The 22,048-nt window shown below is 51.7% G+C and overlaps 1 protein-coding gene across 2 annotated transcripts in view; it reads right to left on the minus strand.

Moving 5' to 3' along the window:
* Positions 1–6,308: 6,308 nt before the first annotated feature.
* Positions 6,309–22,048, minus strand: part of NCAM2 (neural cell adhesion molecule 2) — a 244,275-nt gene continuing 228,535 nt past the window's right edge. For both annotated transcript variants that reach the window (XM_029081674.2, XM_029081673.2), the window contains exons 16-18: positions 17,070–17,274; positions 13,456–13,575; positions 6,309–11,863 (exon numbers count right to left, since the gene is read on the minus strand). In XM_029081674.2, coding sequence (XP_028937507.1) covers positions 11,752–11,863; positions 13,456–13,575; positions 17,070–17,274 — 437 coding nt within the window. In that variant the 3' untranslated portion in view covers positions 6,309–11,751. The remainder of the gene's footprint in view (positions 11,864–13,455; positions 13,576–17,069; positions 17,275–22,048) is intronic.

Raw genomic sequence — 22,048 nt, forward strand, 5'->3', positions numbered from 1 at the left:
AAACACTTGCGCTGGGGGCTAAATGTGCGTGGACCACTGTACTGAGTGTGTGCAGAGCCCAGTATTGAGCACTTACTAATTATTTTGTAACTATCCTAGAGCTCGGTACAGTGCTCAGCACCGAGTGAGGTCTTAGATACAGTTTTCACCATTACGTGCAGAGCACTAGTCTGGGTGCTTACTCGGAGCGGAGCACTGGATAAATGTAAATGAGTAAAATAAGCAGCGTGAGGAGCAGAGAGGAGATGGGAGAGAGGCTGGGCCTGGGGGACAGGGGACCCGGATCCTATCCGGATCCGCCGCTCGCCAGCTACGTGACCTCGGGCACGCTTCGGTGTGCCTCAGTCTTAATCCATATTTCCAGGATGAAGTAATTGCTCACAGAGAAGTGAAATCACTCGCCCAAGGTCACAGAGCAGACAAGTGGCGGAGCCGCGATTCGAACCCAGGTCTTCCCACCCCAGTCCCGTGCTCTTTCCACTAGGCCGAGCTGCTCCTCTGCTTTTCGTCTCAGAGGTTTTGAGAGGTCAAAGCCACGGGTTTTTGAATGCGCACCACCACAGAACCTGAAAGGAAAGCCCTAAAAAATGACTGAAAATCAGAGTTAAAGCCCAGAGATATCTTGTGGCTATTAAACTGAAATCCCAGCTAAAGTGCACCAGGTCACAAGCTTGCCCTGTAATAAACAGAGTTACTGGATTGTCGCACAGGTAAAAAAAAATCAAAACTTCTGTAGTTTCTTCCCAAGATTACCACGCCTTTTTATAGCTGCCGATAATATATATTACCCAGAGCTCCTTTTTTGCCCTTTTCAAATACCTGAATGCTAAATAAGGCTGAATCCATTTGCTGTGTCTTCATAATTGCTGAATTTTACTCTCTTCCGTCTTCCTTGAGGTTGAACGTTGAATTCCAAAATTTAGCAACGTCTTCTTTGCTCTCAGTAGGAGACTCCGAATGATTCCTTTTTCGTGTAATTAGATTCCCAAGATCATCAAACCTTCCGTTTCACTTTTCCAACACGGAGAGATGTTTCCTTTGTTATATGCCAGGCCCTTCTGAGCCGGATTCAGTTTTAAACGGATTCCGAGGCTGTATCCGTCTTTCCAAAATATTGAAAATCATTGCATCCTGAGTTTGGCCGACTGATTCGGGTTCCCCCGGTTTAAGAGGGAGGCGAATGAAACTGTGAGGTCTTCGTACAGAGAGCAACATGTTGCTTTTCATGGCATAATTCCAGGGTCCATAATGAAGTGGAGAATGAAACATCTTTTTATGCCAGGCAGGGTGAAAGCAAGCATTTGCAAAGCCATATGGATCCTTTATCTCTTTCCCGCTAGACTGCCCGTTTCTGGGGAACAGGGACAATGTCTGCTCTTACCACAGCCTACCGAGCTCTAGTGCTGCGCTCCGCACAAAGCCTAGGCACTCATTTTAATTTTTTTAGGCTATCTGTTGAGTGCTTACTACATGCCAGGCACTCTACTAAGCGCTGGGGTAGATAGGAGCTAATCAGATTGAACACGGTCCGTGTCCCGCATGGGGCTCGCAATCTTCATCCCCATTTTACAGATGAGCTGAGGCCCAGAGACGGGACTCGCCCATGGTCACGTAGCAGAGAGATGGCAGAGTTGGGGCTAGAACTCAGGTCCTTCTGACTCGCAGGGCTGGGCTCTATCCACTGCGCCATACTGCTTCTTCCTACTCTGCAAATCCATCAGTCGTATTTACTGAACGCTGACTGCGTGCTTCCTGTGTTATTTTTTCCCCCAAAGCAGAAGGTCGCCGAGGACGGGACGAAATCCTCGGCAGGAGGAAGAGATTACGATGAAAATAATAATGACGGTATTGCCTAAGCACTTACTATGTGTCAAACACTGGTGTAAGCACTGGGGTAGATAGAGATAACCTAGTTGGACACAGTCCCTGTCCCACAGGGGGCTCACAGTCTCAATCCCCATTTGACAGATGAGGTGACTGAGGCACTTAGGAGCAAAGTGACTTGTCCAGGGTCACGGAGAAGCCACGTGGCAGAGCCGGGAAGAGAATTCAGGTCCTTCTGACCCACAGGTCCGGGCTCTGTCCACTAAGTCGCACTGCTTTATTTCCTCCACTTCTCCTTTCCCCCTGTTCCGCCCATCTCCCTCACTCCGTTTCTTCCATTCTACTGAGAGATTTCTTCCGCTCCACTGAGAGATGAATGCATGTGGACTGTTTATATCTATATACACATACGTTTATATATATGTGCATGTATATATACATACACATGTGTATATATATTCTGGCACACACACACACACACACATATATATGCATATATAAATTCTGGCACACGCACGTCTATGTGTGTTTCTATAGCACCCACACGGAATTCTCCCGTAACGGGGGCTTTTGCCAGGCGTTTTGGCTTCGACACGGTGGCGGAATTGGCGCAGATTCCCAATCGCTCCTCGGGGTTCTCCCGGAAAGTCCAGATGCCACAGAGGAAGCCCCTTTCCCACGAGGTTCCCAGGCCGAGACCCTCCTGTTAATGGCGGGTTCAGGGGAGGACGTGACTTCCAGTATACTGTACTCGTTGAGGGCAGGGATCGTTCCTACCCACACTTTTGGACCCTCCCAAGCGCTCTGTACAGTGTTCTCCTCACAGGGGGTGCTCAATAAACACCACTGAGGGAATGGGGCAAAGTGGCCACCCACAACGTCAAGGCAGACTAGACGGCAGCTGTAAGAAGCAAAAATCCACCGAGGGCACGGACTAAACAAGAGGAAGCAGGCTCGCTCAGCTGTTTGCGAGATGGATTGATGAATGTATATTAGTAATATTAACTGTGGTATTTGTTAAGCACTACTATGCGTCAAGCTTTGCTCCAAGCACTGTGCACATACGATATAAGGACACCAGACAGCGTGGGTGTCCCATATGGGGCTCGGGATTTAAGGGGAAGGAAGAACAGGTATTTAAGCCTCTTTTACTGCGGTACAGAGCTGTTAAGTGTCTTGCCCGAGGTCACACATTCTCTGGACTATAAGCCCGTCTCTACCAAATTCAATTTCAGTTCAATTCCATCGTATTTATTGAGCGCTTACTGTGTGCAAGGCTCGGGGGAGTACAATGTAATGATAATAATGATAATAATAATGGTATGTGTTAAGTGCTTTACTACGTGCAGGGCACCGTTCTAAGCGCTGGGGTAGATACAACGTAAGCAGGTTGGACGCGGACCCAGACCCACAGGGGACTCGCACTTCATCCCCATTTTGCAGATGAGGTAACCGAGGCACAGAGAAGTGAAGTGACTTGCCCACGGTCACACAGCTGACAAGTGGCAGAGCTGGGATTCGAACCCACGATCTCTGACTCCCAAGCCCAGGCTCTTTCCACTGAGCCAGGCCGCTTCAGGCCTGGGCCGGCTCTGCCACTTGTCTGCTGTGTGACTGCGGGCAAGTCACTTCACTTCTCTGGGCCTCGGTGACCTCATCTGTAAAATGGGGATGAACTGTGAGCCTCACGCGGGACAACCTGATCACCCCTGTATCTACCCCAGCGCTTAGAACAGTGCTCTGCACATAGTAAGCGCTTGACAAATACCAACATTATTATTATATCCTCTAGGCCGCACTGCTTCTCTACCACCGCTTTCATCCCGACTACGCCCTCCGGTCCGAACTGTGTCTACCCACGGGGAAATCTCAAACAACGCCCACAACTGCGCGCCGCGGCTGATCTACGGCGTTGCGTTCACAGAGGCGCAGAGTCAGAGGAGAAAAGAAATCTCCCCCGACTTCCGGACGCCCGTTAAGGCATAAATTGGATCAGCCCATTGGCACGAAAGGGTAAAGTTCCTTTATTCCAACTGAGGTGTCCATAAAAAGGTGAAAGTAAAAACGTGGCCAGGCCGCCGATAAAATTTTATGGCCAGAATGAACTTATTGGCTTGGAAATGAAAGTCATATGAAAGTGATTCCCGATGAAGACGGAAAGGAAGATCTAAAATAAGGCATCACTCCACGGAAAGGGAAATCAACACAACCTTGTTGGACACACATCGATTTTATCTGGGAGGAATCCTTAGAGGGCAAAGAGTCAGTCGAGGATTCATTCCCAGCAGCTTCTCTCTGGGCAAGATTTTTTTTTTTTTTTTGTGGCACTGTTAAGTGCTTACTGGGTGCCAAGCACTGTATTAAACGCTGGGGCAGATAGAAGCTAAAAAGGGTCAGACAGCAGTCCCTTTGCCAGATAGGGCTCACAGTCTTAATCCCCACTTGACAGATGAGGCACCATTATTCAGGACAGCCCAAATTACACGTCATGGGTTCAAATCCCGGCTCTGCCCCTTGTCAGCTCTGTGATTTTGGGCAAATCACTTAACTTCTCTGTGCCACAGTTCCCTCAACTGTCAAATGGGGATTGAGACTGTGAGCCCCATGTGGGACAAACCGATCACCTTGTATCCTCCCGAGCGCTTAGGACAGTGCTTTGCACAAAGTAAGTGCGCTTCACAAATGCCATCATTATTATCATGTCCCAGAATACCCTGGGGCATGAACGTAGTTGCCTCTGACCCAAGTATGGACAGTGATCGTGATATTTGTTGAGCACTTCCTATGCTCCACGTACTGTTCTAAGTGCTGGGGTAGACATGAGCTAATCAGGTTGGACACAGTGGGGCTCACGGTCTTAATCCCCATTTTACAGATGAGGGAACTGAGGCCCAGAGAAGTGAATTCATTTGCCCTACCTCACACAGCAGACAAGGGGCTGGGCTGGGATTAGACCTCAGGTGTTTCTGCCTCCCAGGCCCGTGCTCTACCCACTCCACCATGCCGCTTCTCTTTGCCTCTGGGCCCTTCCTAATTCAACCTCACCAAAACTTCCAGGAAATGGGGTTGAAATCACAGTCACGGCTCTCCAAACTCACAGAATCTAAACATCACTACTTATTACAGTAACTGCGGTACTTGTTAAGTGCTTTCTTGATGCCAAGCACCGTGCTAAACCCTGGGATGGATGACAACACAAATTTGACCCAGTCCCTTTCCCGGTCTAACGGGGAGGGGGACAGACAGACCACAGATCGAGGAAGTCAGAAGTCTTGACAGATTTACGGATAGACGGTTTCAAGGTTACCTTTATCGTGTCCCCTCTCCTCACACGTTAAAGGAATCCACCGATCCGCTCGGAGTCCAGGACGTCAAGACTGGGGGGAGAAAGTGCTAGATATTAGAAAGTATTTGTGAAAGAACTGGCGGTCAGTTAAGCTCCCTGTAACAAGGAGCCCTAATTGTTGTATGATACTCTCCCGACCGCTTTGTACAGTGCTCTGCACACAGTAAGCGCTCAATAAACACGACTGAATGAATGGATTTTCTCGGAACCACCCCTCGGTTAGAATCGGCTTCCCTTCCCTGGTGAATTGAGGCAGAATGCCCCTAAAGACACGGAAATCTTAGCTTGGCTTAATCATCTTGTCCACCCCGGGCTCAGCTTGGCCCGCCGGGCTGGAAGCCATTTTGTCAGTCCTTTGTGACCTTACACTCCAGGCTTCTGTACCCCCGGGGAAAAGGAAAGACTTCCCACGTCCTCTCGTTTAGCTTGTGAGACGTCACCGAACGACGACCGAGGACTTTCTCCTTCCACACATGGGAAACCTGGACATTTTGTTCACATTCTGCTGCAGATTTCCTTCGGCGAAAGATTCCCGTTTCTCCTGAACCGGACAACGTGGGTTGAATTTCACACAACGTTTCCGCTGAGGGAAGCTATTGGAAGATCCTGCCCTCCACAACACAATATAATACGGTGGAGGGAGCTCCTTCAGAGGAAGACCATGACACCGAAGCTGGAAAGAGTTGAGTTTCTTTAGCACGGCATTTCAGAATTCAAATGACGACAAGCCCATCATTTTAGGCAATTCCATCAGAGATCCCTGCGAGTTGCTTTTTTTTTTTTTTTAATTAAATGGTGGCCAACCGGCCAGTCGTGAGCTCGTTGATAATTACCGTATTTGTCAAGCGCTTATCATGTGCCAGGCACTGTACAGGGGTAGAGACAAGCTAATCAGGTTGGACACAGCTCAGGCCTCACGTGGGGCTCACAGTCTTAATCCCCGTTTTACAGATGAGGGAACCGAGGCCCAGGCAAGTTAAAGCGACTCACCCGAGGTCACAGAGCAGACGAGCGGCGGAGTCCGCATTAGAACCCGGGTCCTTCCGACTCCCGGGCCCGGGCTCTATTCACTAAGCCGCTCTTCATTCACGGCAGAGTTTTAGTTTTCCCAAAATAAAAGGAAAAATGCCACACTCTCTTAAAGTAAAAGTATCTTTACTATTAATATACAAATGATGAAGAGTGACAAATAGTTTGGATATACCGTAAGCCATACTTTCAGTGTCTTTCTTAAATACAAAACTTGAACATCGGCAGTATAATTTTTACAGTTGAGATATATATGTACAGCATTTCACGGGGACATAACCTTTCAAAACATTTAAAAGAAAAATCTAATCACTGGTTCTAACTTAAGAATCTACAACGTGGGTGGGATAGGGACTCTGAAGAGACGTGCGACTAAACATAAAAGATACCAGACGCACAGAAAGCACACACCAACCCGATTTGGACCGTGTCCAACCTGATTTGCTTGCATCCACCCCAGCGCTTAGTACAGTGCCCGGCACATAGTGAGCGCTCAACAAATACCACAATTATTATTATCATACCAATGCTCCTCGGACTCTTCCTTCTGAGCTACCGGGGTCTCGGCACGGTTTTAACAACAAACTCTACGCCACGAAGAACCAGACGCGCGAGGCTGCAACCAAAGTTCGGTGCCGTCTCTCCCACGATCCTTTTTTGCTCTTTCGGGTGATGCTCTCTCAAGCGACCTATCGACCGAATAATATCAGACGTCCAGCCGATCGGACCACTCGCCCTTGTCCACGTCTACGCCTGTGGGCGCCGAGATGCCCGCCTCCCCTTCCACGGCACGATGGGAGCTACTAGGCTGTAAGCTCCTTGTGGGCAGCTCTGTCGTACCGTACTCACCCGAGCGATTGGTCCAGTGCACCGCACATGGTTAAGCGCTCAGTAAATACCAGCGCTGGACCGCCGGATAGATCCGCTCACACCAGCGTTGGCTTCTCTCCCCCTCCAGGATCCACTCATCTCCTGAGGGCAGAGAGGCGTCTCTCTGGCCTTCTTCTCTACTTCTGGGAGCCCTCTGCGCTCTCGGGCCGATTCAGGTCGTGCCGCCCCCTTGCCGGTCCCACCTGAGCTTCTGGGAGAACCGGGATGGATCCATTTGCATATCATTCCCTCTCCGACCGGGAACCCCAAACCTGAGCTTTGGAGTCTCCATGTCTCTCTTTACTTATTCAAGAAAAAAACATCAACATCCCTCTCTCTACCGTAAACAATCTGGTCGCGTTTCCCTCATCTCCCGGACTGGGCGGACGGCAGAGAAGCCCGAATGTCCGGTGAGTGTTTGCCCGGTGGCTGTTTCCTTGCTGATTCCTTTTTTCATCCAATCGGCCGGTAGCGTACCGCAATCGTAGTTGCGGGTATCTTTGTCCAAAGATGAGGGATACGATCGTCTCACCGGTGACGGAGGGGGCAACCGAAACAGGCGCTTTGAGAAACACCGATGCAAAAGACGACAACAGACCCCACGAACCCTTCTCAAGTCACGTGTCCGTCATTCCGCAAGAAGAAACGCTGAACGAGATGGATACCGTAGGCGCTGGAAAACTCGCCGGAGGAACAGAGGGGTCCGTGCGATGGGCCGAGTTAAAATAAAACCTTGGATTCTTCCACTTGCCAACTTCTTTCAGAAAGGAACAGCGGCCAGGCCAGGGAGCATTTCGGCCCCTTTGACTGTGGTTGGATGGGGAAGGAGGGCAGAGCAGCCCGCGGATGCCAACGCCGACCCGTGCTTCCAAAATGCTGGTCCTTGGCGTCTTGCAGCGGGCAAGGAGGAGCGCACGGGGCCACCCTCACGTGCCCGTGAGCAGTAGGGTGGGTTTTCACGTCAGAAGAAGCCGGGACACGAGGGGCTCCCCTCGAGAAGCGGCCGTGCCCGTCCTCGGGAGCGACCGGGGCCTTTGGGGAACTTCCTCCGGTGACGGGTGACCGGGATGAGCTTTCCACCATCTCCGGGCGCCCAGTTCCGGTTCCTCCGATGATTCGATGCCTCGCCATTTCCAGAGGGAGAACGAGTGGTGACTTCACCTCTCAATGCAGGTGGGGAAGAGAGGCAGCCATCTCTCTCTTCCCAGTGCTCCGGATCGACGAATTCAAGATTCAACCCGGCACGTGTAGATGCTCCTAAAAATGCACGGATGTAGGTACGCTCCCCCCCACCCCTTCCCCCAGGCTCCAGGCGGCATTTCTGCCGCAAAAAGGGATGTAGCCCTCAATCGCAGCAAGCGTGCTCACTCACATATAGATTGAGGGGTTGGGTGGGGTCTTCACGAAAAGATCTCTCACCCAGGAAAGGAGAGCAGATCCGACCGCATTTCTACATGACATCTGCGCCTTACAAGTGGCGACGGAAAAAGGTGCCGTGTTTCCCGGGAGGATACTGTGTGCGCGAGTTTGGTCTGGGGGAATGTGTGTTTTCAGTGAGGGCACGCGGCAGAGCGGGAGGAAATGGAAAACGAGCGTTTCGTCTGAACACCAGTGAGGTTCGATATCATTCCCTGTCACGTCTGAGCAAGACTGAGAAGTCTCGGGGGAGGGTGCGGGTATTTTAAACAAGATGGGGAGACAAGTTGCAGGTGTTTTTTTCTTTCCTTTAATAAAGCAGAGTGGCATGCTAATCCAAAGGCACAAATACAGCTTACTTTTTTTCCAAAAAAAGAAAACAGGAGGGAGGGAGGGCCAAAAGACTGGAGTGAAATGATTGGCACTGAACTAAAGAATCGGTCGATTAAATCATCGTCTTAAAAAACCCTCAGGAGATAAATACTCAATTCAAAGGTTAGTTATCAAGTGGAATTTGCTATATCAAAATGGCTTTTGCACATTGCTCTGTGTACAAAATTTGCGAAGGAAATAGAAACCAAACAGATGCGTTCGTATTCGGCATCTTCATCAACACCGCTGCCCTCGCAAAAATAATAAATAGGTTAAAAAGGAAAAAAAAAAAGCACAAGCTCTGTGAAATTCCTTTGGAAATGATGGCAAAATAGGGTGACTGACTGAACGGCGCTGGATTCCGAAACGAAAAGAGACGGATTAGTCTGATTTCACCGTTTTCCCCCCCGCCCCCCCACCCGCCTTCCCAGTCGTCGCACTTCAATCGTCCTCGCCCTGGGACACGGGACCCTACCAAATGTCACCACGGGTGCCCCGGAAGAACGGGTGACTCGGATTCTTTTATCGGTAGCTATATTCGGTCAACTCTTCTGACATTTTATACTAACACTTATAATTACTCTCAGACAATAAAAGTGACAATTATACAGATATCGGGGTATTTTCAGTCTGGAAGAAGAAAGGAAAATAAAGGAACCGTGTTATTTCAGTCGTACACGTATCTTACAGTTTACTACGAGCCATCTCGTTGGGAAATGTCGACTTGGACCGCTCCAATGCACGTCAGGTTAAAAAAAAAACAAACAACAACAAAAACCCCCACCCACCCGCGTCTTGACCCGTGTGGAAATCCGGAGATTTGTTCGGTGAGGCGGGGAGAGGATACTAACTGTGACCAGATACGACCACTCCAGGAAATGGCTCCGCGGTCCTTCAAAGCGAAGAGAGAGAAACTCGACATTCACGTTAATAGGTAACACACGGATATTCTGCTTTATGTTTTCGGGGGAGGGGGGATGTGGACGTGTCATAGAACAGGCGTGACAGGAAGAAGCCACGGTGGAGAGACGTCTCGGCTCTCCGCCTTCCTCTCCCCTTCGGGATCCGGAGCCACCTCCGCCGAGGCGACCGCGCCCTCGTCCGCGATTCCCGGGCCCGGCTCTTCGAGATCCCCTTTCCTCCCTCTGTCCCCACCCGTGGGCCCTCGGTTGGGAAGACGGGGTCCACTGAGGAAACGTCCCGTCGCTGGGAGGAGCCGAACCAAAATGGCAGACCAAGACGGGCGGAGGACGGGGACGGTCCGTACCCGATGACCCTCGCTGACCTCTCCTCCCTGGTCGGAGGGCTGCGACACCCCCAGACCCCTCCTCGGGGGGGCAGGCCCTGGACCTCAACCTCTCAGCGTTTTATCGCGGAGTCCCCCGAGTTCAAACGCACGCGAGGGCTCGAAGAGGAACGACTTTGGTACTCGAGAGAACAGGGGAAGAACCATCTCCCGCTTGCTCCCGACAGGTACGCGATCCTCATTTCTTTTCCTCTCACCTCACCCAGGAGTGCTGTTCCCCGTCACTCTGTTTCCTGGGGAGTTTGCATAGCTCGGTAGGTCTACGTATTTCCTGCTGGATTAGGGCCTGAACACGACTCCAGCGGGTCAGTGACAAGAGGATAGCAAAGAGAAACAGATCGGGACGAATTCTCATAAAGGAAAATAGATCATCAGAACTTTGTTATAGTTTATATATTCCCTACTGGGACCGGATTGAATAATAATAATCAGCAATAAAAATGTTTAGCAGAAAAAATAGACTGACCCTCTACAATATATATATATATATTAGATATTTGATCATTTTTGATATTTCCGTAGAATTTAGTCATACTGGCTTCCTTTCGCCACTAAGGGGGGGGCCTTAGTAGACCTCAGTTCCCGTCAGGTGACGGAGCGCGGTCTTAAACTCTCCGCATTTGAAGGGGACACCCAGAGGACGAGCCCTCTGTTCCGAGGGAAGGGTAGTTTGGGTTATTCTGAAAACAGAGATTTGGAGGGCGGGGAGGGTCGACCCAGGTTGAGTTTGTTCCCCTCTTAAGTATCCGTGAAGATGAAAGTGACGAGCACAGAACCCTCTCCTCCCCCTCCCCCCCAACCCCTTCCGCCCCCTGATCACCAAAGAGTTGGCGAGTGGCCCCTGACAGAACGGGCACACCTCAACAGCAGAAAATGGGGCAGGGGGGTTTCCAAGCCATACTGTTCAACGTGACTAATCTCTTTCACCCAACCGCGTCACCGGGTTGGAACTGTTTAACGCGCTTATTGGATTTCCGTGCCCTTTAGAAGTCCTCCCCAGACCCCCGGAGAGTCCCGCCGCTCGAGGGTCCGGCATTCGAACCGAACCCCGGGACGGGACCTTCCCACCGTCAGGACTACGCCTCTCGATCGTCTCGCTAGCACCAGACCGCGTTTCCTCGTTTTTCCCATAAGAGGCGACGGAAAGTACCGGACTCCAAGCGAGCGCAGGGCTCTCTCTCCCGGGTCTGCCTCGTGCCGACAAGTTTCCCTCCACTGGCGAGGGAAGAGAGTCGGGTGGGGGACGTACTGGGGTGGGGGGAGGGACGGCGGCCTGAATCGTGTTCCTCGGATAAGAGGGGCCTTCGCCAGAGATGCCACGTTCCTTCTAGGGAGCCGTCCAACCGACCCCAGGGGTATCGGGGCCGGGGAGGGAGGGGGAGGGCGGCAACCGGGACTACAGACCGAAACCATGAACGAAACCAACAGAAATCCGAACGGGGTTGGGAGTGGTGTGAGCGTATGTACATTTGGGGCTAACTATTCCAAGCTTAAAGTCGCCCAAGATATTAAGGTCAGCTCTAGAGTTTTGGTCACGGGGGTCACTCCGATCCAAATCATCGTTGGCCGGGCGGCCACGGCTTTCCGATTATGCCTTGCTATCGCCTTCTTTTGACTGGATGATATCGTTGGAAACTTTGATCTCTATAGTTTCTGGGTTTAAAGCTTCTTTTCCGTTCTCTTCCTTGAGTGGCAATTTTCTGCAAGGAAACGGAGATGAGATTACACCTTCACCGAAAACACGTTGGAAAAGCGCCTCCGTCCACCGGGCCGGCAGTGAGCTCAAAAGGCCAGAAGGCCTCGGCTCCCTGGGATATCGCGACACAATCCAGAGACCTTCCGTCGGAGTTAAAAACTCAAAAACGGATCTCAAGGGAGCACACGTCGGAGGTCCGTGCCTAAGAACGGGGAGTCTGATGCATCTGCTCCGGGTATCTGAATTTTCATTTGTGAAATAATGATTAATAATGATAATTCTGCTACCTGTTAAGTGGTTACTGCGTGCCAAACGCTGTTCTAAGCACTGGGGTAGATTCAAGTTAGTCAAGTTGGATACAGTCCCTGTCCCACATGGGGCTCAGACTCTTACTCCCCATATTACATATGAGGTATCCGATGCCCAGAGAAGTGACTCGTCCAAGGTCACACAGCAGACACGCGGCAGAGTTGGGATTAGACCCCATCACTCTCTGACTCCCAGGCCCGTGCTCTAGCCACTAAGCCTCGCCGCGATCGACTTGAATGCCACTTAGGGTCGAGGACTCCTCCGAAGGGTGGCCGGGAAATGAAACTGAGCAGGATGGATGTGAAATCGGTCACACTTGGTAATGGCGGGAGTAACTTTGGAAACGGTGGTTGACGGAAAATGGGGGACACTTTGCCCACCTGGAGGCGTTCCTCAGTGCAGAATAGGTGATGGCCCTGAGGTTATTTCACTCCTTGGCAGCCTCAGGAAAGCGGGGCACCTGATTCTCCTCCCCGCCCGAGGCATTTCCAAGGTGGGTGTCAGGAGTCTGGGAGAGACAGTGGGAATCGCCCACTCTCTTCTTCCCACATCTGCTTTTGCCAGGAGTTTTTTTTTTTTTAATGGTATCTGTTAAGCGCTTACTACGTGCCAGGTACAAAGCGCTGGGGTGGATACAAGATAATCAGGTTAGATCCGGTCCCAATCCCCATTTTCCACATGAGGTAACTGAGGCACAGAGGGCACGAAGTGACTCGCCCAAGGTCACGCAGCAGATGAGTGGCGGAGCCGGCATTAGAACCCAGAGCCTTCTGACTCCCAGGCCTGTGCTCTCTCAACTAGGCCTCGCAGCTTCCCATCTTGGCTCCTTCTCGCGTGCTCGTTGCCCTCGTCTCTCTGAGGCCGCTATCGCGGGCCGGGTTACGCACGGGCGGCTCCGGGGTAGCACTCGGTTTGAGGGCGGCTCCACGGGTCGATAGGCGCGTCTCCGTGGGCCCGACAGCACGGCAGCGGGGTTAAGTGCGAGCCGGGAATTCCGGGGAGCCGGAGGGAAATCCGACTCCCGGCGTCTCCCGGCTGACTCTCCCCAAGGCGAAACCAGCTGGTCTTCCAGGCCTTTCTTCCTCCTACTCCTCTTTCTCTCCCTCCTCCTCCCCTCCAGTTCCCTCACCGGTTCTTCAGGTTTCTCCCGCCACGGTGTAACGCATGAGGTGGAATGGGAATGAGAGGATGAGTGGAAATCCAGAAACCGACAGCCGGTTGCCAATTTTTGCCCAACCCGCCGTTGCTGATCCCCCTCCGCCCCTACCCCCGCCGAGGGCTACGTACTCAGGCTCTGTCAGGGGCGTGGTCTCGTTGGGTTCGTTGACCGGGCTCCCGTCTTCATGGTTGGTGATCCTTTCATCCTCCGTTCTCATCTCCACGATGGGCTCTTTCGATCCGTCTTTCCTGGAAAGCGGGGACAAAAAATTTCACTCTTAGGGCCCTGGATCGGGATTTAACGGTCCACCGGCTCCAGCGCCGGGGCTTGGCGGATCTGCGATTCTTTCCATCGCCTGCCGTCATCCTCAAAGTGTCGTCTAGGTCCCGTCTCCTCCGAGAAACCTTCTTTTCTCCGGCTCGCTGGACTTACTGCATCGTCTACGCGCTTCTATCTGTGACCTTTCAACGCGTAAAATCGCCAAAGCCCCAACACCACACCATTTTGTCGTGGGCAAGGAATATGCCTGTTTCTTGTTGTACTGTCCTCTCCCAAGTGCTTAGGACAGCACGCTGCACTATATTCACAACTGAATGAACCAATTTATTTACGTATATTTAAAACATATATTACAAATTACTTATTTATCTGCACTGTCCAGGCACTTGGATTTGTGACCTCTGGGCATTTGATAATCGCCCAATCTCAGAGCGCTTATGTACCTATCTTTAGGTTACATATTATAAATTACTTTTTTCATTCCTATTAATGGCTCCCTCCCCCCTCTAGACCACAAGCTCGTTATGGGAGGGAATGTGCCTAATTCAGTTGCAGTGTACTCCCCCGAGTGCTTAGCGCGGTGCTCTGCACTTGGTAAGCACATACTCGATAACGCTGATCGATCGATGCTGTTTTTGCACCTAAGTTAGCAAGGACAGTCGCACAACTTACTGATTCCCTTGCCGATTCAACTCTTTCCGAAGAACGTCTCATTAAAAGAACGAAAGCGAACGAGACCAAAATCAAAAACTCAGGTGTACTTGAATATACAAAATGAACATTCAGCCGGGGGGTCACTGGGTTTTAAATCGCTGCTGCTAATTATGTCTTATCTGCTGGGCTTTGTGGGCTAGTGGAAAGAGCTGGGGGTGGGAATCCAAGAGCCCTGGGTTCTAATCCGGCCTCCAACCGCTTGGCCGTTTCCTCACCTGGTGAAGAAATAACCGTTCTCCCTCCACCTCAGACTGTGGAACCCACGCGGAATTGGGATCGTGTCCGACCGGATTACAGTAGATCCACGCCAGGGCTTGGCACCCCGTAGGTGCTTAAATATCGTAATAATAATCATCGCTGTTTAAGATACGACTCCCAGATGGGGACAGTTTAATCAATCCTGTTTTTGAGCCCTTACTACACGTAGAGAACTGTACTGAGCACTTAGGAGATGACAGTATAGCAGCGTGACCCATTCCCTGTCCAAAATAAGCTAAAAGAGGGGGAGCCAGACATTAATGTAAAGAAAAAAATTAGGCAAGTGGACGTAAGTGCTGTGGGGCTGAGGGAGGGGTGAATCAAGGGAGTGAATCCAAGTATCGCCAAGGCGATGCAGAAAGGAGAGGAGAGGAAATGAGGGCTGAGTCAAGGAAGGCCTCTTTGAAACCAGTTCCCCCAGCCCTGAACAACTTGAAATGGGGATAAAAGGAAGAGAAGTGTGCTACTATTTGAGAGATATTAAAAATGCCTACACATCAATCGCGTAAAATGTCAGCATCCCCTCACGTCTTCCGTTTAGAATGGGCCTTACAATCTGACGCAGAGACATATATCCACCCTTCAGGCTCTCCGACTCTCGGCAGAAAACAGTTTCAGAAAACCGGGAGAGGGGACCGCTTCTGGGCAAGCTAATTCTAAATGGGGTTCGGGCCTCCGCCGACGGAAACGTGCTCTGAAGTCTACCTGACGGCTCCATCTCCCGTCGGGACCGTCCCTTCCGTCTTTGTTTCCAGCGATTTACATAAAAGTAATTTGGATCCGAAATCGGCGAGATGCGTTTCGATTCGCCGGTTCACATTTCTGTGACGGACCAATATATATTCAAATGCCGGCGGCGCGCCCCTGCCTTCCTCCGCCCGCACCCGAGGACGCCTCGAGTCGTGGTTATCCCGGCGGGGACCGCGGGTTCACCTCCAGGACGGGGCAGGAGAGTTGGGAGGTCTGGCTCCCAGATCAGGAGGACCCTCCCGGCCTGCCCCTTCCCCGCCATCGATTTTTCCCTCAAAACTACGCATCACCTAAGACCCCTTCTCCACCCCGAGGACCGAGAGCTGACGACGGGCTCGGATCCCGACGGCTCCAGATGACCTCACCGGGTCCAGGAATTTCCCGCTGGATTTCTGCCCTCGGGGAGATTCCCCCGTCGCCACCCGGGTGTCCGTGATGCGTCGGGGTTGACGTCAAGGCCGAACGCCAGTCTGGGCCCGGAGAAGTGACGGTCTCGCCCCGGGGCGGGGACCAAGCAGGGAGGTGGGAAACACCATAAGGCTTTCCGCACTTGAGCCACAAGTCCTGGGTTCTAATCCCGGCTCTGACGCGGCCTGCCGGGTCTTCTGCGTGGAGGCGCCGGGGCCCCCCCCCCCCATGACTTCGGAGTCTCGAGCGTGGAGCTACCGAGCCAGACCGGACCAACCACGGCGGGTAGCGAGAGGACATTTCGGGGAGGCCGACCGGTGAGCAAAACCGGAAATGATCTTTCCATTTGCAACCGGTGGTGTTTCCCGAGAGACCGGGGGGCCCAGCTCCACGTTTCACCAGAGTGCTCAGTGCTCCTCACACAGGGGACCGTAAGCTCCCGGAGGGAAGGGATTCCGCCCGGTCACTCTATCATCTTATACTCTCTCAAGTGCTCAGTACAGTGCTCTGCACACCATGGCCTATATTTATTAATTCACTCATATTTATCGAACACTAACCGTGTGCAGAGCGCTGTACTAAGCACTTGGGAGAGTACAAAGCAATAATAAACAGACATTCGCCGCCCACAATGAGCTCACAGACTAGAGGCGGGTAATTTAAGATCCTCAACGACAGGGACTGTACCAACTCTATCTTATTATCCTCTCCCAAGTGCAGCAGAAGAGAAGCAGCACGGCACAGCGGGTAGAGCACGGGCCCGGGAGTCAGAAGACCACGGCTTCTAATCCCGGCTCTGCCTCTCGTGTGCTGTGTGATCTTGGCCCAGTCACTTCACTTCTCTGTGCCTCAGTTACATCATCTGGGAAAACGGGGATGGAGGCTGTGGAGCCCCAGGTGGGACGGGGACCGGGTCCAACCTGATTTGCTTGTATCCACCCCAGCGCTTAGTACAGTGCCGAGCACGCAGTAAGCGCTTAATACATACCATCCATTCCATTTTTTTTTATTACTAATAACTAAGCACGGTTCTAAGTGCTTAATTATTACCATTATTATCCAAGTGTTCAGTTCTCCGCACCCAGCAGGATGTAAACTATCACACTACACTCTCCCAAGCGCTCAGCACAGTGCCCCGCATACAAGGAAGCATTCAGTAAACACCAGCGACCGGTCGGAGGCCCCGGCACCGGGCCCGACGGAGAGAGAAGGGCCGACCGAAAGCCCGGGATCATCGCGTGGAAGTCGTACAGGTGCGAACCTTCCCGACGGCTCTGTGCCAACGCGCTCCTTTCTCTCGCGCCCCCCCCCCCACAAGGACCGGGTTACTCACAAGTAGGCGGCCTTGCCCTCCTCGAGCTCTTTACTCTTCCCGCTGGATCCGCTCTTCTTCCCGCAGATGGTCTTGGTGATGCACATGAGCAGCCCGCACTGCCGGACGAAGAAGCAGCTGACGTCGGTCACCACCAGGACCAGGAGGAGGGCGGCGACCCCCAGCCCGATCACCGCCCCGAGGCCGAGCCCGTTGAAAAGGGTGTCTTGAAAAATAAACACAGGACAACGGGTCCCCCCTTCCGTCACACGGAAATACGCTCCCCTTATTCGGTCGTATTTGTCGAGCGCCCGCTGTGTGCAGGGCACTGTACTGAGCGCTTGGCAGAGGACGACAGAACAATAAACACGTTCCCAGCCCTCTGTTCTCCCTCCCGCCAACTGGGCGCACCAAGGGGGCTCAGGGACTTTGTGACGCCTGATGGAATCGCACCTACTCCAGTGCTTTTAAAAAAAATTTTCCTTAAAGGGATTTGTTAAACGCTTACTACGTGCCAGGCGCTGTACTGAGCCCTGGGGTAGATACAAACTGATCAGGTTGGACAGAGCCCCAGTTCTACACGGGGTTCACGATCTTAATGCCCAATTCACAGACGAGGGAACCGAGGCTCAGAGACGTCAAGTGACTCGCCCAAAGTCACACAGCTGACAAATGGCGGAGACGGGATAAGAATCCGGGCCCTGTGACATCCAGGCCCGTATTCTTTCCACAAGGCCAAGCTGCTTCTCTTAAGGCCACGCGGCTTCGACCTGATTTTTGAGAAAACTGTCATTTTCAACGCGGGGCCGGAAAAATCCAGTCCAAGCGACATCTCGAAACTGTACGTGAGATGAAGGAAGGAGAAAGGTCCCAGCGGCCACTTACCTCGCACAACGGGAAGACGACCCAGAACCTAAAAAAACATTTTGACTTCCAGCCACTCCTCGAACATGGGTTTGCCCCGGAGCCTAAATCCAGACCCCATTTTGTTGAACCATCTTCCTCACTCTCAAAGGGTCACGGGGCAGAAGTTCCAGTAGAGCGCCTGCTCCTTGAGGGCAGGGGTCAGGCCAATCAACTCTCTGGAATTATACTCTCCCAAATGATCTGTTCAATGCACAGGGTAAGCAGCGTGGCCTAGTGGGGAGAGCACGGGCCCGGCCGACAGAAGGGCCTGGGTTCTAATCCCGCCTCTGCCAAGTGCTTGCCGTGCGACCTTGAGCAGGACCCTTCACTTCTCTGGGCCTCAGTTTCCTCAACTGTAAAATGGAGGTTCCCCTCCTCCCTCCTACTTGGACTATGAGCCCCACGTGGGACGGGGACTGGGTCCGCCAATTTGGACTTACCCCAGCGCTTAGAATGCCGTTCGACACATAGTGAGCGCTCAACAGGTGCCATTAAAAACAACAAAAGTGATTGTTGGCTCGACTGAGAGCCGGACAAGGAGGAGAAGAGAAGACTCCGAACCCGATTCCATACAGAGGATTGGGCAGGGCAAGTAACACACAACACAAGGCCTTCCACCGAAACCAAAATGAGGCGGCAATTCGAGCGTAGACATTGCTCCGCTTGCCACTAAAATGGATTTTTTCCACGCTGACGGGAAGCCACCCGCAGCGGCTTCAGCCACCCGCGTTTCTCGCACCAGCAACCCCGGACTGCACCGCGGCCGCCAGATCCCCAGAGACGGTAAAGGTGCAATCGATCGGTCCCGGGGACTGGCTCGGATGGTCCATCTGGGGGCGGATATGTCCCCGTGTGATGATGATGATAATTACGATATTTGTTAAGCTGTTCTAAGCGTTGGGGTAGATACAAGGTAATCAGGTTGGACACAGTCCCTGTCCCACATGGGGCTCAAGGCCTCAATCCCCATTTTACAGAGGAGGTAGCCGAGGCCCAGAGAAGCGACTTGCCCAAGATCACCCTGCAGACAAGAGGCAGAGCCTGGATTAGAACCCAGGTCCTCTTACTCCCAAGCTCACGCTCGTGCCACTAAGCCACGCCGCTTCCCCGTCTGATACAGACGGGTTCTGATCCCGGCTCCGCCGCTCGTCTGCTGAGTGATCTCGAGCGAGTCATTTCACTTCTCCGGGCCTCAGTTACCTCACGTGTAAAATACGGATTGAGACTGTGAGCCCCACGAGGTACAGGGCCGGTGTCTAACACAGTCATGCTTGTATCCAGTGTTTAGTACGATGCCCGGCACATAGTGAGCACTTAAATACCGTAATTATCATTATCATTACAGACAAGGCAGCATTCATCTTCCTCTCTAGCCCGGAGAGCTTAAGCATCCGGTTTCCCTCTGACGCGGCTTCGGTGCCAATCTCCGTGGCCGTGAAACGGTTCCGCATCTTCACACCGATCTGGGACCAGTGAGACGGGGAGAAAAACCACCAGGGAATCAGCACGGCCTGGTGGAAGACAGCAAGGGGCCTGGGAGCCGGAAGGACCCGAGTGCTAATCCCGGCTCCTCCACTTGTCTGCTGTGTGACTTTGGCTCAGTCACTTCACGTCTCTGGGCCCCCAGTTACACCTCCAACCGTAAAATGGCCATGGAGACTGTTGAACTCCTGGTGGGACAGGGACCGCGTCCAACTCGAAGAGCTTTTCTGCCCCAACGCTTGACACATAGTAAGACCTTAAGAAATACTATATATATTATTACTTCACGGCACCTCAGAGAGCGGCCCCTAAAAGTTCTGCCATTGGCCACCCTGGGCGTTAGCGTACACATGAAGGGGGAATGGAATTTATCTATCAATCCATCAACTGCATTTACTGAGCCCTTACTATGGGCCAAGCACTGTACTAGGCGTTGGGAGAGTACGACACATCTGAATTGGCAGACAAAGTCCCCCGCCCATGACCGCGACTGAATGATTGCCTGATCGATGGCAGTTCTCTGTGTTGAGAAAGAAGGAAAACAGCGAGCTCCAAGTAACACAATCTAAACGATAAAAAGTATCGACGGGCCGAAATTTAACTAACGCTCTCATTTTTGAAAGGAAAAAAGTTAATCGGAAGGATCCTAATTATTTTAATCACCGAGACGTTTTTCACTGTCACCGCTTGCAAGCCCGGGACGAAATCAACAAAAACAAATTAGCGTGAGGGTTTCAAAGCGGCGGATTGCCTGACTTCAATCATTTTATTCGTCAGAGAAACCCCGGTGAAGCTTCAAATCAAATTATTCTTTAGGTTCCAGGTAAGTAGTTACAGATGCTGAGTTCATTAAGCAGCAGTCGCAACAACAAAACATTGATCGTTTCTAATTTGGGCTATAAAATGGAATCGAATTAGAAGATAATTAGGAACCAGGATATGAAACCAAGGAACGATTCAAACGGAGAAAACTCTGGCTTCTCTTTCTATTCCCCCGAGGCGACGGGACTTGGAAAATCTGACTCGGAATTTCATTTACCATTTTCCAAATTACGATCTCTGACAAACAAAGCCATCTGAACGGACGAATACGGATGGTCTCCTTTCCTGCCCCATGCGGAGCAGACTAGCAATAAGCTGTATCCAACTGAAGAGAAGAATACATTTTCTCTGCTCTATTACCACAAATCTATTTCCCAGGTCTGTTTTGTGTCCTGGATTTTAATTTGTTTGCTTTTCCTGTACACTGAAGAGCATATAAATTCAGGTAATGGGGTTGGTTGTGGGGGGGGGGGGGGGGGTAATGTATCAACCTAGTTGGGAAGACATATTTTGATGCAAATGTTTCGGTACATAACCGGGAAACAGAGAAGGCGATTTCTTTATCAACCGGTTTTGCGGTAGGGCTGCTGATCATCGGTCTCCGCCACTGCAGATGCAATATTCTACTGTCTCACCGAGCTCTTTCCTTCCGCGTGGCCTCACGTTTCCTGAGAGGGCTCCGTATTGCACACGAGATTTCCGGGATTGTCCTTATTAGACGCATTTCCTTCCTCCCCACGTCTTACCTAGGGGCCACCTCCACCTTTTTTCCATCTGATTCTCAAAATTGAGCCGTTTCCTACAGCGCTGAGAAGGGATAGGCAGATATTAAGCTCTTAAGTATCATAACAACTCTTATGATAATAATAATGATAACGATGGTGCGGATGCCCTCTGTGGCAACTGCGATTCAGACAGGCTCATATTCTAGCTTCCCAAATTTGAAGGGAATCTCAGAGTAGCTTCCTCCACTTTCCCGGGGAATACCTCACTTTTCCATCCTTCTAGTCATTCAACTACATTTCAAGTGAAACGGGAGTCTAAAATTAGCCCTGAAAGATTTCCACAGCCCTCTTAATAACGACAGTAGCGATAGCAACGATACTTGCTAACCGCTTACTAAGTGCCAAGCACTGTTCTAGGCACTGTGGTACGTACAAGCTAATCAGGTTGGACACAGGCCCTGTGCCCCATGGGGCTCACAGTCTTAATCTCCATTTCACCGTTGCGGTAACCGAGTCCCAGAGAAGTTAAGTGACGCAGCATGGCCCAGTGGCAAGAGCAAGGGCTTGGGAGTCAGAGGACGTGGGTTCCAATCCTGACTCGGCCACTTGTCTGCTCTGTGACCTGGGGCAAGTCACTTAACCTCTCTGTGCCTCAGTTACCTTATCTGTGACACGGGGATTAGGACTTTGAGCCCTACGTGGGACAACCTGATTACCATGTAATACCTTGGATTACTTAGTACTGTGCTTGGCACATATTAAGCGCTTTACAAATACCGTAATTATCATGATCATTATGACTAGCCCCAGGTCACAGAGCAGACGTGTGGTAGAGCCTCGATTCCTTCTGTCTCCCACTGGATGACTGAAGCTCAGCGGTCACGAAGGCATCACGCCCTCACAAGTACGACAGGAAAGACGCATCCTCATGTCCCGCATGGGGCTCACAGTCTTAATCCCCACTTTATAGATCAGATAAATGAGGCGCAGAGAAGGGGACTTGCCCAAGGACAAACAGCGGACAAGTGTCCATCGAGTTCACGACGAGATGAGAACGTGGGATGA

The sequence above is a fragment of the Ornithorhynchus anatinus genome, chromosome 17, assembly GCF_004115215.2.
Source record: "Ornithorhynchus anatinus isolate Pmale09 chromosome 17, mOrnAna1.pri.v4, whole genome shotgun sequence".
Lineage (NCBI taxonomy): Eukaryota > Metazoa > Chordata > Mammalia > Monotremata > Ornithorhynchidae > Ornithorhynchus > Ornithorhynchus anatinus.